General features: G+C 42.8%; 1 protein-coding gene across 3 annotated transcripts in view; it reads left to right on the top strand.

Annotated features, from left to right (window-relative positions):
* DNAH11 (dynein axonemal heavy chain 11) overlaps positions 1-16422 on the top strand; it is a 256071-nt gene that overhangs the window by 158140 nt on the left and 81509 nt on the right. For all 3 annotated transcript variants that reach the window (XM_036010519.1, XM_036010518.1, XM_036010520.1), the window contains 3 exons: positions 2831-2992; positions 9732-9965; positions 14854-15000. In XM_036010519.1, the coding sequence (XP_035866412.1) occupies positions 2831-2992; positions 9732-9965; positions 14854-15000 (543 nt within the window). The remainder of the gene's footprint in view (positions 1-2830; positions 2993-9731; positions 9966-14853; positions 15001-16422) is intronic.

The following is a 16422-nucleotide window of genomic DNA, read 5'->3' as shown; positions in this document are numbered from 1 at the left end:
AGAAATACCAGATGCTGGTGGGGACGTGGAGGAAAAGGGGACCCCTGTGTGCTGTCAGTGGGAATATAAACTGGTATAGAAACTCAGAAAATAGTATGAAGTTTCCCCAAGAAATTAAAAATAGTAACACTGTATATATATATATGATCCCAGAATCCCACTTGTGGTTTTATGTCCAAAGGAAACAAAACCCTTATCTCAAAGAGACAGCAGTCCTTCTGTTCTCAGAGCCACGTGGTTCACAGTAATCACGGTATGACAACAACCCAAGTGTCTGTTGTTACAATGGAGTATTATTCAGCCTTGAAGAAGGAAATCCTGTCATTTGTGACAACCTGGATGAAACCTGAAGGCATTGTGCTGGGTAAAAGAAGGCAAATACAATATGGTTGCACTTACACATGGAATCTAAGAAGTGAAGAAGTTAGACTCATAGAAACAGAGAGTGGAGAAGTGGTTGCCAGGGGGCGGTGGGTGGGGAAATAAGGAGAGATTGGTAAACAGCATATGAACTTTCAACTGTAAGATGGATAAGGTTTGGGGACCTAATGGGGAATGTGACTATAGCCGGTAACAGTGTTTTGTGTAGTTGAAATTTGCCAAGAGTGTAAAACTTACATGTTCTCATACACAGAGAAAGATACATGTGTGGGGTGAAGGTGTGTTCATTGACTAGATGGGGGGATCCTTTCACAGTGTTGTCTGTATAAAGTCATCGCATTAAACACTTTAAAACCTTATCATTTTGTTTGTCAGTTATACCTTAATAACGCTGAAAAAGTAGATCATAAACAACCTAACACTCTTTTTAAATAATTTATTTGTCTTTTTATTTTTTATAAATTTGTTGCTGTGTTAACCCCTTATGAAGTAAAGGGAAATATAATAAGAAAAATGGTTCCTCAACATTAAGGGCAACAACTTGAATTTAAGCCAGGTCATCTCTAACACTGTACAGACTGTTTTATAAAAGAAAAAACAATCCACAGTTCCCAGACATTAGCATGGGCTCTCAAAGAAAAAATTCCCATAAGACTACTACCAAGGAAACTGGATGGTGGGATAAGTTCTGTGCTCGATTTCCAGCAAAACTAGAAATTGAGCAGCAAATTGAGTCAATAATTGCACTCCTCATGGCTGTGTGTGCAACCATCCTTTCCTTTCTCAGGGCGTACTGATGAGCAGGTATATTTTTCTACATTAGTTTCCAGCATCAATTTTAGATGGCAGAATTTAGGTTTTTAATGATTATCTAATTTATTTAAAATTCCATACATTTTTTATTTCACTGCATATGTAGAATAGAGATTTAGAGCCTGTATTCCACCAACTGCACAAGCATTGAAAATGTCAATGTCTCATTTAAGTATTCCCAGAGCGACTTTAAAACTATGAGGGTACAGCCATGGATGTCAGTTACCTGGAGAACTTGTCGAAACGGAGATTGCTAAGCCGCATCCATAGCTGGCCGGTTACAAGCGTAGGAATGTAGTAAGTGTGGATGAGATGGAATAGGATCTCAGGTAAAGGATGGGGTTTTTTTCCCCTCTGCCTTTGCTACAGTTATGTATAAATGAAGTTTTCTAAAATTGTCACAAATGAGAGATAAGTTAAGTGTGGAAAACTACCTTTTCAGACAAGAGAGGAGAAATATTCAAGTATGGGGAGAAAAGAAGGCTGGTAGGAGAAACCTAAGAACTGAGATATAAGTGCAAATTATGCATCATAACTGAGGCTTGTTAACTTAGCACATGCACTATTAGAGCAATTAATAAGTTGGTAACTAGATTCTTGAATATAATTAATATATGATTTAGTGAGCTCGTGCATTGTTAAAAACATTTTAGATCTTAGGATTTAGCTCTCTTGAGTTGAAGAGCTTTACAAAATTAAACATAAAAACATATGTTAAATGAAATATTACATGGCTTCATGTATGCCAGTGATTTTTATGATGTGAATTTTTTAAATGCTAAAAGGAAAAGTACCCTTTGAAAAAGAGTGTAGAAACATATTCAGATTTAGAACCCTGGCTGGCATAGCTCAGTGGATTGAGCGTGGGCTGTGAACCAGTGTCACAGGTTCGATTCCCAGTCAGAGCACATGCCTGGGTTGCAGGCCACAGCTCCCGGCAACTGCACATTGATGTTTCTCTCTCTCTCTTTCTCCCTCCTTTCCCTCTCTAAAAAATAAATAAATAAAATCTTAAAAAAAGAAACATATTCAGATTTAAATGAACTCTTAAATCATTGATTGCCTAAATAAAACTTTAGATTTAAACCAGAAATTTATAAATTTCTCATCATGAGCATTCAGTACACTGAGTTTTATTGCTCCTTTATAAAGGTCAAGAGCTCAAGTGAATGCACTTTATTTTAAAAGAAAAAATAAACTATCAATATAAAAAATTTTTTTAGAAAGTGTATTTACACAGCCTTATGGAGCCTGATGAATTACAAAACAGAATAAGACAAAAGACAAAAATGTTGACACTATTTCGAGTAGTGATTGGGCCTTGATTTTTATTTTTTATTGTTATAATGTTATTCATGTAATAGAAAAGAGTAGATTTCCCACTATTCATGTAATCATCAAAAATACTGAAAAGGAGAGACATACATTGTAAGTGTGTTTGATGGGGCAGCCGATCGGGGCAGGTTCGCACTTGGATTAGGCAGGAGGTGTCTGCTGCAGTCCCATCGGCAGTGCTCGGGACAGCTGGATGTCACGCTTGGCTGTGCCCCTTTCTCTCCTCGTCTGGGGCTGCGATGTAACTAACGCTTTGCTCACTCATCCCCGCCCGTTGCTGCCCGGCCCCATGTCTCCGCAGGTCATTCTGTGTTTCTCTCCGGTTGGTCACACACTGAGAGCTCGAGCTCGGAAGTTCCCAGCCATAGTGAACTGCGCGGCTATTGACTGGTTTCACGCGTGGCCGCAGGAGGCCCTGGTCTCCGTCAGCAGGAGGTTCATTGAAGAAATCAAAGGGATCGAGGTGGGTCGTGTCAGCCTCTGAATGTCTCACACGTACTCACACACTCGCTCACACACTCACTCTGACCAAAAGTCCTCTGCAAATGTTCAAAGTGCCCCTCCTATCAGAAAGCTGCCCTTGTTTATCGGAGATGATAAGATCGCCTCTGTTGGTTTACATTCTAGGGAATATAATGGATGACATTTTTACACCTAGTTGAGATATGTGTGTGTGCACTGAGCTGAGATGTTTGTGTGTGGGGGCACAGTGCTTCTTGTGGGCACTCACAGTGCAAGTGTGAGTACATTGTGACTCTTGCCCTGACTCACCAGAGGACCAGGATTGTGACTTGTATCATAATAGGGCTGACTGCATATAAATCCCTTAAGTCCACAGCTAAAACCCAAACAGAACACCAGCCACCGATGGCCATGCCATGCTCAATCGTAACAAAGGAAGGCAATTAGTCAGGATTTTTCTCAGTACAGTACTGACAGGTGAAAAATCAGCCCCCCTGAATTCTGCAGTCACCAAGTCAAATAATGACTCTGTGTCTTTGTTTCATGGCTTTATGATTTATAGGTTATGTTTGTCATTTGCTCATGAGGAGATTTGCACCCCCCATTGTATTTTAAAATGGTTACGTGAAACCAAGCAACAACAATAACAACACAACTTCAAGGGTTCAGATTCCAAGGCAAATGGACAGTGAACATGAAAGGATCATTTAGACTTCCTAGAAGTGAGGTGTTGCGTGTACCTAGTGCCCTTCTGATCGGGCAGCGTGGAAGGGTGGTGACGGCGAAACTTCCCCGGGGGTGTGTCTCCGGTGCTGCTGAGAGGGAAGGTGGAAAGGTGCCTGGAATGGGCTGGGCGTCCACAGTGATTCCGTGTCTTCCTGAAGAGCTAAGGGAAGCCCACGCAAGGGAGACTAACCCTACAGTACATTAAAGTCTACCGGAAATACTTGATACTTTAAATCTGGAAAACCATGAAATAGGACAAATAATGATCACAGTTATTAACACAAAGTCCTTAGGCTTTCAATAGATTGGCTGCAATCCTAGAGTCATGTAGGGCTCTATTTTTATCGTCTAATAATTACAAGAACTGTTCAAAATACCACTTGACTATGGGGAGAGAGTCAGTGTGTATCTTTTGGTTGCCAAAGTCTGTTTTATCCCGTGCACGTGACCAGGCTGGCGTGGCAAGGAAAAGGACCGGTGGGCTTGGTTTCTCACTGTTAACTTCTCACGTGGGGGGAATTCGGAGGGAGTGGCCTGGTCTAAGTTACTGTTGGGCACAGAGCTTCTGCAAGTTCCTTGCCGTTGCTGCTCTGGTGCAGGTTTTGTCCTGTCAAAGCAGGTGCCACTTTGGACACAGTTACTGCTGAGGGAGCTTTGATAGGCCAGTGACCATTGACATCTGCTGGAGGAGGCGGGATTTGCATCCCTGGAGTCCAGAGGGCTCCTGGCTGGGGCTAAGCTCTATCTTGTGGTATCAGGACGCCTCCTATAGGATGCTGAGTGTCACGCAGGAGACTGAAAAGCACTCTGCCATTTCTCTGGAGCTGAATGATGCCTGGAAACAAATTAGCCAGATGAGTTCATTTCAGTGCGGGTGCTTATTTAACTTTCCCACCTTCCTAATTTGTTACTCGGGAGCCACAGTTATAATTCCGAGCGCAGTGCGCCTGTGTTCTTGTAAATATGTACGGTGCCTTTTCTGTAGAGGTCAAAACTGGCTTGTAGGTATTTTGAATGAGCACCAAATGGGATCACTTTCTTAGTTTTGATTTCCACTATTAAGATGAAGTTATCAGCATAATTTGGGCACTTCTTAATTATTGACCTCACTCGCTGGGTGTGAGGTACTTACACAAGGTGACCCCCTTTAGCCACAGAGAAAGGATTCGTGAAAGGCACGCAGTTTGGTGTGTGCTGACATGTAATTTTCTGTCAGCACAAACACAGCACCCGAGGGTGTGGGCTGACGGTGTCTGTGTACAAGTTGGTGCTCCTTTCCCACTGCCTGGTATTGAACTAGCCGGCTGCTGACAGCAGGACCGAAACAGGCTGATGCTTCGGCAGCACTGTCTACTTACCTGAAGGCTGTCAATGCACAGTCCTCCTCCCAGGGGATTCGGAAACAGAGGGGATGAAGCGGTGGGAGGAGGGAGACCAGGGAAGGCCTGTGGTGAACCTGGGAGTGGACTTGCAGGTGGTAACTGGGGGGAGACCTGCCTGGGAAGTGCGTGCATCCCAGTTAGGGACATTCACGACAGAAGGTGGGTTCGGAGGTCTCCGAGTTCCTGTTGAATGTTGGCCAGGCATGAAGAGTGGCAAACAACATCTTGTTGATATAGGGACATGAGCAGTGTTTCCGCTCATGGTTTTCTCAGCACAGTCTTGTCCTTGAAATATAAGTGAGGATTATTTCATGTGCCTCTATAAAGTAGAAGGATAACCTTGTGCCATAGAAATTCTGTGAATTTGGGGAAAGGATCCTCTTTCTGAGGAATACTGTTACAATTTTAGAAGATGGAGAGAAAAACAAAGGCAACCAAGTTATCTTGAGACTGCCTAAATGTCACACAGGCTTAAGCCTGTGTTCAAACAGATGAGAAAATCCCAGGTAGCCGTTAACACCCTGCCCCGTTTTTAGCGCGCTTCCTCCTCTGCGCATGCGCACTAATACACTGGCCACTGGCCCGTTCATGCTCTGCACAAACAAAGAAAACTTAGAAGAGAATTGTGAAAAGCGGCTCCCCAGGGCTTAGGCTGTAATGGAAACTTCAGGAATCCCCTCTATTTCAAAAGTAGGTCCAGTTTTTAAGGTGCTCAGGAACCTGGATATGCTGTTAAGACAAGAGTTTAGTTCAATCAAGTGGAGGCATCACTCAAGTTGTGGTTCCGTGGCTTCCCTCTAGCGCCAGCCTCCCGAGGCCCGCTGCACCATCTCCCGCCTTGCACCTTTGCCATAAAAGCGGTAGCTGGTTCTGGTTGACCTGCTCACAGCCTCAGGCCTCAACCACTTCTTTGTTTTAATGTTCTGTCAAAGAACTGTTGCAGCTACTTCATTCAATGACTGGAGTCATCTGAAAGCTTATTGGTTTTGGCTGGACTTGATCTTGCCTTTGACCCAAGCTGAGTCTCTAAAAGACAAAGGGTTAAACACATGAGCAAAGTAACAAGAAAATGCATCCACCAGACAAAGTAGCAAACAAAAAATAGCACATGACTGAGGGAACTGGGAGTGGTGTTACATTTAACACCTGCGGCTGCTCCGTCTGGTGGTCTGGTAATCGTGCTGGCACGACAATTGGTTCACTGATACCATCACCAGTAACAGGAGTGACACCTCCCTGCCTGTTCATTGCTTGCCACCTCTACTCACCAGCCTTCTAAGGGGGGCCACTGGTTTTCCTGTGATGCAGATTGGGGCATGGAGACCACGGGCCCAGGACCACTCAGCAGGTAAGGGCCCACATGCACTTTGACATGAGAACCCAAATGGTCTTAAGTTCTGCTTTTGATTATTGCACCAATGTCTGATTGTTCTGAAAGAGGCATAAAAGGAGAGGAAGGAAAGAAACAGAGTAAAAAGCAGTAATGAAAGTTTAAGGTTTGATTTGTGGGCAGAGGAAGTACAGGGAATGCAATAATTTGCCCAGCTTTACAGAACTGGAAATGTAATCCAGGTTCTAGGGTTCAAACCCTGCCTCAGTCTTCTTCTGGGAGTCAGTCAGCGTGGCAGTGGTACTCTAACGCAGCACTGCTCGTGTTGCGAATTCCTGAGTGGCTTTATTTCATTAACAACCTGATAACCACAGTATCTAACATATTCTCTGCTTTTACCAGCCCCGAGACGGGCTAAAGTGTACAAATAATTTTATAGCTGAGAGTTTGGAATTGTTAAAATATTAATATACATATTAAATACGTGCATTTGTGTATCAATTAAATTTCAATAAAGCTGTAAAAAATTTTCTGAGAAAAATTTTCAAGGTGGACTGTAGGTAGATGGCATTACATGTTACAAAGTTATCTCAAGTTCAACTTAAAAAGTTTCCTTTCATCCCCCCCCCCTTCTCTTTTGAGTATAGTCCATTTGAAAGTCTGAATTTAAAAGTACAGACCAGTACAACCTTCTGTGCTAGTCTTGGGAAGATGTAAAATCCTCTGTGACACTTAATGATATTTCATTTAGCTCTGGCCTCCAGGTATTCGTTTTCGTCCGAATTTTGCGTCTGTGATTTCCAACAACAGGGACATACTGGGACTTTTCTTTAAGAGTCGGGTGGTCAGGGTACTTGGTGTGGCAGCGACTGCCACCAGCCGAGAACCATCACACCAAGAGGCAGGGGTTTGTGTGTGCGTTTCAGTTCACAGCGGGCCGACGGACAAAGGGGGTGGAGCTCTCTCTACTCATGTGAGGAGGAAGCAGTTTCAGTTTTGCGTTTGGTGATGCATTGAATACAGCATTGTTTTCCAAAGCTGCTTCGCAGAGAAATCTTGGATTTATAACCATTTGATAGCGGCATGATGATTTTTGCCTTCACCTTGTTTGGCCACTAAATAACTGTGGAATGGGGCCAGCTGGTTTCCACGGAGAGGCCGAAGGCAGCAGGACTGGCGTGCTTAGCTCTCACGCCTAACAGTGAAAAGGCTGCAGCATCCCATAGCCGTCCCTGCAGCGGCTCCAGCAGCCCTCTCCTCCCTGCCTCCCCCAAAGAAAACGGGAGATAAATGAATGGCAGAATAAATAATTTATGCTAATGAAATTACTGCAATTAGTAGTTCTACAATGACCCTTTAAAAGCCACAGCTGTTAATGTCAGGAAGTGCTGTCACTACTGACCTTATCATAAGAGAAAGTGACAAATTGAGAATGCAGGGAAGACCAGTCATCAAAGAGGTCTGTTCTGGAACGATTAGAGTTTTCTGAAAAACAGTGTGAATTACAAGCAGCTGCTCCCTGGCTCTGCGAGGCGCCCATGCTGCGCCGTTTTGTTAAGCCCGGTAACAATAGTTATTTTGCCCCATTGAGACAAGTTGTCTCGGGCCACTTCCAGCTCTACCGGAAACCACTTCTTCCATCGTGGATTTACAAATGAAACTGTTGTTCAAGAGAGCTTCTCAGGGCAGCCCAGGAGCCTGCTCCTCGGGACCATGGCTGGGCAGAGGCCAGGGTTTGTTGTTGTTTTTTCTCTCTGGAAGGAGACTGCACTTGGCCGTGGAAGTATTTATACTACAGAAGACTATGTGCACACTTTCCGGTCACATTGAAACAGGACAGGACAGGAGAGAGTTTCCACCCATGTTTATATTGTCGTCAGGCGCTCTTAAAAATAAAATCCCCAGGAGGATATGATTTCTATGGAGTTTATATAGCTTCCTTATACATTCCTGTTTCTGAGTTCACTATTTGGTAATACAGATAGGTCTTAGACCTACTAGAAACAAGGAATAGTCAGGAGTTATATTCAAGATTTAATTTTTGCTTGAAAAACAGGTTAAGCTACTAGTGAATTGGATTTTTTTAATATGCAGAAGAATCCAATATGAACATCTTAAAAACCCACTCAGGAATGTTTCAAGATGTGGGAAAGCTGAGGGTTTCGACAGGGGTCAGGAGCAATTGTTTCTCACCAGAAAGACAACTGGCCGTCTCCCCCTCGCAACCCTGGTGCTCACACTAATGGTGCAGGTTTGGAACGTGTAACTGCATCACCGGCCACTTGTGCGTAATTTCCCCAAAGGCGTCTGAGTGTTATTGACAACACTTTGGTAAATTATGTGTGACTTTCCTCAGAGTTGGTGTAGCTCATTTAATTCATATTAATTGATTTTTAGGCTTCCCTTGATTAATTGAACCTGGTTCATCTTGTACAGAATGCAATAAATAATCATTAAAATGAGGGAGATGTGACTCTGCAAATTAAAAAGTTAACAACTTCAGAAGTCATCGAGGACAAAATGGAAACAATGTGTAGTGGGGGGAGGTTCCTCCTGGAAATCTTCAAAGGAGTATTGTTCTCCTCCTCACCCCCACCCCCACCCCTAAATGAGAATAGAAATGATCATATTTTTCTCCCAGTAGCAGTGATTTTTATATCTTGCCATCCAATTTTTCACATGGATTCTTATAAAACTATATTTCTCAGTGTTCAGCTTTTTTTTTCAGTGACTGCAGGGTTGTTGGTTGACTTCGACTAAAGTTGAGTTTGAAAGCAGCACCAAAAATACTTCTCCAAGTACTGTGTCTCAATTTCTCAGTTTTGTCTTTCTCACACTTGATAAATAAAAATTGAGTTGTGGAAAGTAGTGCTTGTGTTAGGTTGGTTTTGAGGGTTGGTGTGTGGAGTACACAAAAATCCTTTATAGGTGGCGGGTTCAATTCCCAGTCAGAGCACATGCCTGAGTTGCAGGCCAGGTCAGGTCTCCAGTAGAGGGCGCACCAGAGGCAACCACACACTGATGTTTCTCTCCCTTCCCCTCTGTCTAAAATAAATAAATAAAATCTTTTTTAAAAATCCTTTGCTCACTTCACAAGAAGAGGTTAGCAACACCAAATGCTTTTTTTTGGGTCATCTCTCTAATCCTGTGGATATCTTTTAAAGACTGATTTAGTGTTTCTAGATTCTACTGTAATTTGTTCTGGCTTTTAGAAAAAATGCACTATATATTTGGTAATTTTTTCAGTGCAGTTTTGTTTTGACTTGAGAGAATTTCACATGAATTGCGATGTTTTGTTTCAGCCGCCGGACAAAGATTCTATTAGCTTTTTCATGGCACACGTTCACACCAGCGTCAATGAAATGAGCACCAGGTATTACCAAAATGAGAGAAGATACAACTATACCACTCCAAAGAGTTTTCTGGAACAAATATCCCTGTTTAAGAACCTGCTGAAGAAGAAACAAAAAGAGGTCTCCCAGAAGAAGGAGCACTTGGTGAATGGCATCCAGAAGCTGAAAACCACAGCCTCTCAGGTATGACCCGGGTGTATTATTACCGAGTGGAATCTCTGCTCTTAAAATGTTTTTAAAAATTATTTCTGAAGCAACATTTGAAACCATTTATATAAGACAACTAGTGCTAAAGTTGTGTAGCTTAAGGACAGGAAGAACACAGTTTCTGCTTTCCTAAGCCTAGAAAGGGATTGGCCACCCACTCTGTCCCGCTGGTTTGGAGAGACTCCCTCCTTGGCCCGACCCAGTGCGGGGCAGCGGAGAGATGCAGAGGGGAACAGGCTGTCCTCTCTCATCTCTGACCGCTTCAGGGCTGCGGGCTTATTGTGAGGACTTTTGTCACCTGAGGATGGAATTAGGACCTGTTTTGGTCTCAGAGTCTCAACACCATGTGAGGGCATCATCTCCTGGTTGGTGACGTGATTAGGACTGATGATGTCATTAGGGTCCCTAAGTGTGGCAGTTTTGTCCAGTCTTGGTGTCTGGTCTCCTATCTTAGCATCCAGTGATGCCTCTATCCTCCGTCATAAGGCCCCTGCTGTCTTGAAGGACAGTACCTCTAACCTCCAGGAGTAAATCAGAGAATCCACATAGTATGTCAATCATATCTGTACCCCTGTTAATTGAATTTCATTGTTAAGCACCAAATGAGTTTATGACATAGGTGTTGCTGCTGTAATTTTCTGTATGAGCCTTAGACAGCGTAAGGCCATGGAGCATGCGAGGTTGGGTTTGAACCTAGAGTGGTATTACTCTAAAACCTGAGGGCTGTCCACGGTCCCGTGCTGCATCTCTGTGACTGGTCAAAAGATACTAGAATGTGAGAATATGGAGACATAGGAGAACGGCCCAGCTTTTCTCTGAGCCACCTGGGCCCTAGACCTGTAGGAAAAAAATAATAATTGTCACTGGGGGTGACCACAAGGCCACAAATTCCAGTGGGTTTCTCTAGAGTGTTGTCATCAGCTCATGCCCTCCTGCTTCTCAAGAGATTGAGCCAGTTTCCCCCGAGTAGCACAGCTGGCCCATCAGTGCAGGCCTAGGCTGGAAATAAGCCTCGGACTGTTTGGGGATGTGTATGCTGCTGCCTTTCCCTCTGAAGGTCTCTGGCTGTGTCTTTCATGCGTAAGTACCGTTTACCTCTTATCCTCTCGGTTCCATATACGAGGGATGGCTCTTTCTTTCTTTCTTTTTGCTTTTTAAAAATTGTTATTTAAGTAAGTTGTCTTTATTTTCCCCTCAATCACTTTCCCCTGCTGCACCCACCCCACCTCCCACCCTCAATCCTTCCCCCCTTTGGCTTCATCCATGTGTCCTTTATACATGTTCCTTGACGACCTGTCCCCCTTACTCCCATTATCCCCTATGACCTCCCCTCTGGCTACTGTCAGTGTGTTCTTGATTTCCATGTCTCCGGTTCTATTTTGCTTGCTTGTTTTGTTGATTAGGTTCCACTATTAGGTGAGACCATATGGTATTTGTTTTTCACTACCTGGCTTATTTCACTTAACATAATGCTCTCCAGATCCCTTCATGCTGTTGCAAAGGGTAGGAGCTCCTTCTTTCTTTCTACTTCGTAGCATGACATTGTGTAAATGTTCCATAGCTTTTTGATCCATTCATTTACTGATGGGCACTTAGGTTGCTTCCAGCACTTGGCTATTGTAAATTGTGCTGCTATGAACATTGGGTACATAGGTTTCTTTTTAATTGGTTTTTCAAGATCCTCAGGGTATGATTCCAAGCAGTGGAATTGCTGGGTCAAAAGGCAGTCCCACTTTTAGTTTTCTGAGGAAATTCCATGCTGTTTTCCACAGTGGCTGCACCAGTCTGCATCCCACCAGCAACATACTAGAGTTCCCTTTTCTCCACAACTTTGCCAGCACTTGTTTATTGATTTGTTTATTATGGCCATTTTGACCGGTGACATGGTATCTCATTGTGCTTTTAATTTGCATCTCTCTGATGGCTAGTGATGCTGAGCATTCTTTCATGTCTGTGGGCCCTGTGTATGTCCTCCTTGGAGAAGTGTCTATTCAGGTCCTTTGCCGGTTTTTTAATTGGGTTGTTTGTCTTCCTGGAGTGGAGTCATGTGAGTTCTTTATATATTTTGGAGATCAAACCCTTGTCCGAGGAACGGCTCTTCAGTGACGCGCTGGTCTGTACTGAGCAGTGAATAGAATGAACACGACTGGGAAATAGAAACCAGACTGAGGAGGTTTCCCAGTGTTCCCAGGAGTGAGTGATGTGAAGACGAGTTTCTGGGAAGCCCCCATCTTTTCCTTCCCTTTCAGGGAATGTCTTTCTTTACTCTTCCTTGGCATGCACATTTTCTCTGGCAGTTTTCTCATTGCCCTCTTTCTCTTTACTTCCCCTCCTCTACCTGTCTCTCCAATTGCATCTCACTTACATCAAGACCACTTTCCCCAGTAAAGACTTTCCTGGAGTCCTGTTGAGCTAAGAGAAGGTGCATGGTTTTCTCACACCATCTCAGTTACGTGTTGATGAGCTGAGAAGGAAGAGAAGGGAGAGAAAGGAAGCGAGCAGCAGTCCTCTGCCCAGTGCGCGGCTGCGTGGGGTCCCCTTGCTCCTCCTCAGCCAGAAACCTCAGGTGAGAAGTCCTGGAGGAAGGTGCACAAAGTGGCGATTGAAGGACTACTGGTGATTTCTTTTCATTCGGTATTCGTGCATGTAATGGTCTTAATATCAGAAGGCTGGTTGGAATATTTAATAGCCTCTTAAGAGTTTTTTTTAAATCAGTGTATTATATAAAGGAAGCATAGTTTCTTTATGTGGAAATTCCTTTTACAGCCATATATGTCCTCTTTAGACGTCAGCTTAGGTCACCTGAGGCACTTTGGATATTTCAGACCTAATAGTTTCCTTAGAATCTGAAATTAGAGCTTGAAATAAGTTTCTTCCTAGCTTCTTGGGTGATTCTGTTGATGATGACTTAACACACAACCAGTTTCACGTGGCTAGAAAGAACAGAAAATCAGATGTCATCGAGCAGTGTTACCCTGAGTTTGCAGAGCGGTTAAAAAGCAATCTTCCTTATCTTTAATAGTAGAGGTAGTAGTAGGAATTTTGCTATTTAGGTAGAGTGTAATGAAGTGTGTTGAGGTGGGGGTTACCAGAGTCCTTGCATGTAGTAGCGGGATGTCCTTCCATAAGATGGAACCACTAAAGTGCTTTTAGCAGTTGAGACAAATACAAATGTTATGCCCTGGCTGGTGTGGCTCAGTGGACTGAGTGCCAGCCTGTGAACCTAAAGGTCTCTGGTTCAATTCCTAGTGAGGGCACATGCCTGGGTTGCATGCCAGGTCCCTGGTCAGAGGCCTGTGGAAGGTGATCGATCCATGTATCTCTTGTACATTGATATTTTTCTCCCTCTTTTTCTCCCTCCCTCCCACCCTCCTCTCTAAAAGTAAATACATACAATCTAAAATAAAATAAATGTTATTGTTGGCATATTTTGCTTCTATGTTTTTTTCTCTTTTTTTCTTTTATTTATTTATTTTTAGAGAGAGGGAAAGAGAAGGAGAGAGAGAGAGGGAGGGAGAGAAACATCAGTGTGTGGTTGCCTCTCGAGTGCCCCCTACTGGGGAGCCCAGGCATGTGTCCTGACTGGGAATCAAACTGGCGGCCCTTTGGTTCACAGCCTGCACTCAATCCATTAAGCTACACCAGCCAGGGCTACTTCTATGATTTTAACAAAATAGTAAAATTTATAATTCTGGAAAGGAAATGGAATGAAGAGCTAATTATCATGATGTGTGAGCTGCTTTCACGTATTTTGAGGGCCGAGTGCCCCTTTTCTCCCTAGTGCCTCACTTAGGCTTTCATTTACATGATCCTCAGACTCAGGAACCCAGTGGTACTGTTTGAACTTCATGAAATCTTAACTTATAAGGTGGGGGAAGCCATTCTTTAGAGCAGATAAATTTGTGGCTGCCTCAGAAAGACTGAGTCTCACAAGAGCTGCACCCCTCCCCTCAGGAGGAATTCACATCCGGAGGTTTCTGATCCCCCAGGACCCTCAGGGTTTGCCTTTCATGATGTAGGAATTAAGGTGAGTGTCCCGTGAAGTGAAGAAAAATCAGGAGGCCATTTCTTACTTTGTGGGAAGAGATAAGATCTATCTGTGGGCTTATCCATCAAAATAAACAGCGGAAAACAGCCAAGGAGCATTGATGTCTCCAAACCGTCTGGAGCCTCCAGTTCTCTGTTGGAGGATAAAAGCAGGGTTCCTCCAGCTTGTCACCAAGCAGGGTCTCCCCTGGACTCGGCTGCCTGGAGCCTGAGCTGCACAGGACGGAGAAAGCCAGGGCTGCGAGTGATGGGGCTCAGACGGGGACCACTGTGAGTGCGCCTCTGACTGCACAGAATGGGTTGAGAAGATAATCTTCTACTTGGTGCTTATGTAAATTAATATTTCCCACAAAACCATTGAAAAACATTGTTCTATTCATTCCTTTAAGGCAAAAGTTGGGGCTGCATTTTCACACATGGGACTAAAGTCCACTGGGTAGAAACAGATGCAATATACAAACTGCTGGGGATCCCTGAATTCATTATAAAAACCAAGCTATCTCTGCCCTGGCCAGTGTGGCTCTGTTGGTTGGAGCCTCATCCCGTAAACTGAAAGGTTGCAGCTATGTGTTTGATTCACAGTCAAGGCACATACCGAGGTTGTGGGTTTGGTCCCTGGTCTGGGCATGAACAAGAGGCAACTGATCAGTGTTTTCTCTCTCACATCCATGTTTCTCTTCCTCCCCTCTCTTCTCTCTAAAATTTATAAGCGTGTCCTCAGGTGATGATAAAAATAATAATAAAAATAAAAAGAGTTATATCCGATACTTGTTCTTATCAACAAAAGTTACTTCAAAATAATGGCTCTTCTCTTTAGGTGGGAGATCTGAAAGCCAGACTGGCCTCCCAGGAAGCCGAGCTGCAGCGGAGAAACCAGGATGCCGAAGCTCTGATCTCAAAGATCGGGCTGCAGACAGAGAGAGTGAGCCGGGAAAAGGCCATCGCCGACGCCGAGGAGCAAAAGGTCAGGCTCTTTCCGCCATTTAGAGCTGAGCTGTATTTAGCACAAAATAAACCTTAGTAGGTGAACAATTTTGAGCAACTTCCTCTCCAAGGAGCATAAAAATCTAAAGAATTATTATAGTTACACATGTAACAGCATTTCACACCACGATTACCACTTGACCTTTCTTTACATTATGCATTTTCCCAACCTTTTAGCTCTTTTAATGATATGGAAGGACAATAAATACTGAGCTCATTCAAGCATATAATGGATGTGGATCTTGAACATCAGGCCTATTTGTAATACAGTAAAGGTCAGGAAGTCACCTCTGAGGCTTCTAAAGGTTTTCAGTTTTTAGGCAAATTGAACAACTCAATTGTTAACAAAGCCCATTCCACCACTCTGCCAGATGGTTTTCAAATTTTGCATTTTAATAATACAACTTGAGTTTATTACTAAATCCTAAGTTAAATTTGTTCTTTTGATTCCATTGAGGCTCTGGCATTTTGTATTATGTTTTATTGTTGGAAACAATTACTTTTAAGATTATATAGAATCTGCTTTCTTTGCACTGAGGTTTCCAGCAATTCTGGAAAAAAACATAACTTCTTTTGCCTTCTGCTTTTACCAACATTTCAGCTTTAAATGGAAGGGGTTTTTTTCTATGTCTTATTTTCCACAAGAAATATTGCAGTAAATGTAAAATTAATAAATATTTGTTTAAAAATTCAATGAATATATAGATATATATATATAATGTGTGTGTGTGTGTGTGTGTGTAAGGTAAATTCTTTTATTTTAGACAACATATTAGAATCCAGGCTTAGTTAGTAAAAAATTATGAATTGCCACCACTCTTAAAGCCAGTGAATCAGTAGCTATTACTCATTATCCTGGCATTTTCTGGAGCCAGAAAATATTTGAGTTTTTCCAGTGGTGTTGCCATTCATTCACAATCGAGTCAATTGAGTTGTTTTTCTAAATGTGTATTGAGCATGTTTGCCTTTAGCTTGTGCAACTGATGACTTGAAAAGTGCACTGAAAACCAAAGCTCTAAATAAACTGTTTTAAAAAACACAACGACATCTTGAAGTGGAAGATAAGGCACATTTGATGTGGCCAATAGACATATAATTCCTAATTCTGATAATAAATGTTTTTATTGAGTTACAGGTAAATGGAAGATGTTTTAAAGAGTCTATTAGTATATTAAGCAATTGAGAATCACACGTGGTGTGATCTTATAAACTAATGCAACCCAGAGGATATTCTGTTGGCATTGCACAAATATGTGATGCTCTAATAATTGTTATATCATAACCTATCTTTACAGATACCTTTTTGAGATCTTAAAATATAACAAGTGCTCTACAGGTATTTTTGCATGTGAATTCTTAAGGCAAAATTATTCTCTCAAAGGGAAAAATTTTAGAAAATTAG

This window comes from Phyllostomus discolor, chromosome 10, assembly GCF_004126475.2.
Source record: "Phyllostomus discolor isolate MPI-MPIP mPhyDis1 chromosome 10, mPhyDis1.pri.v3, whole genome shotgun sequence".
NCBI lineage: Eukaryota > Metazoa > Chordata > Mammalia > Chiroptera > Phyllostomidae > Phyllostomus > Phyllostomus discolor.
The sequence above is the reverse complement of the archived record's forward strand: the minus strand, read 5'-3'. Positions and strand labels throughout refer to the sequence as shown.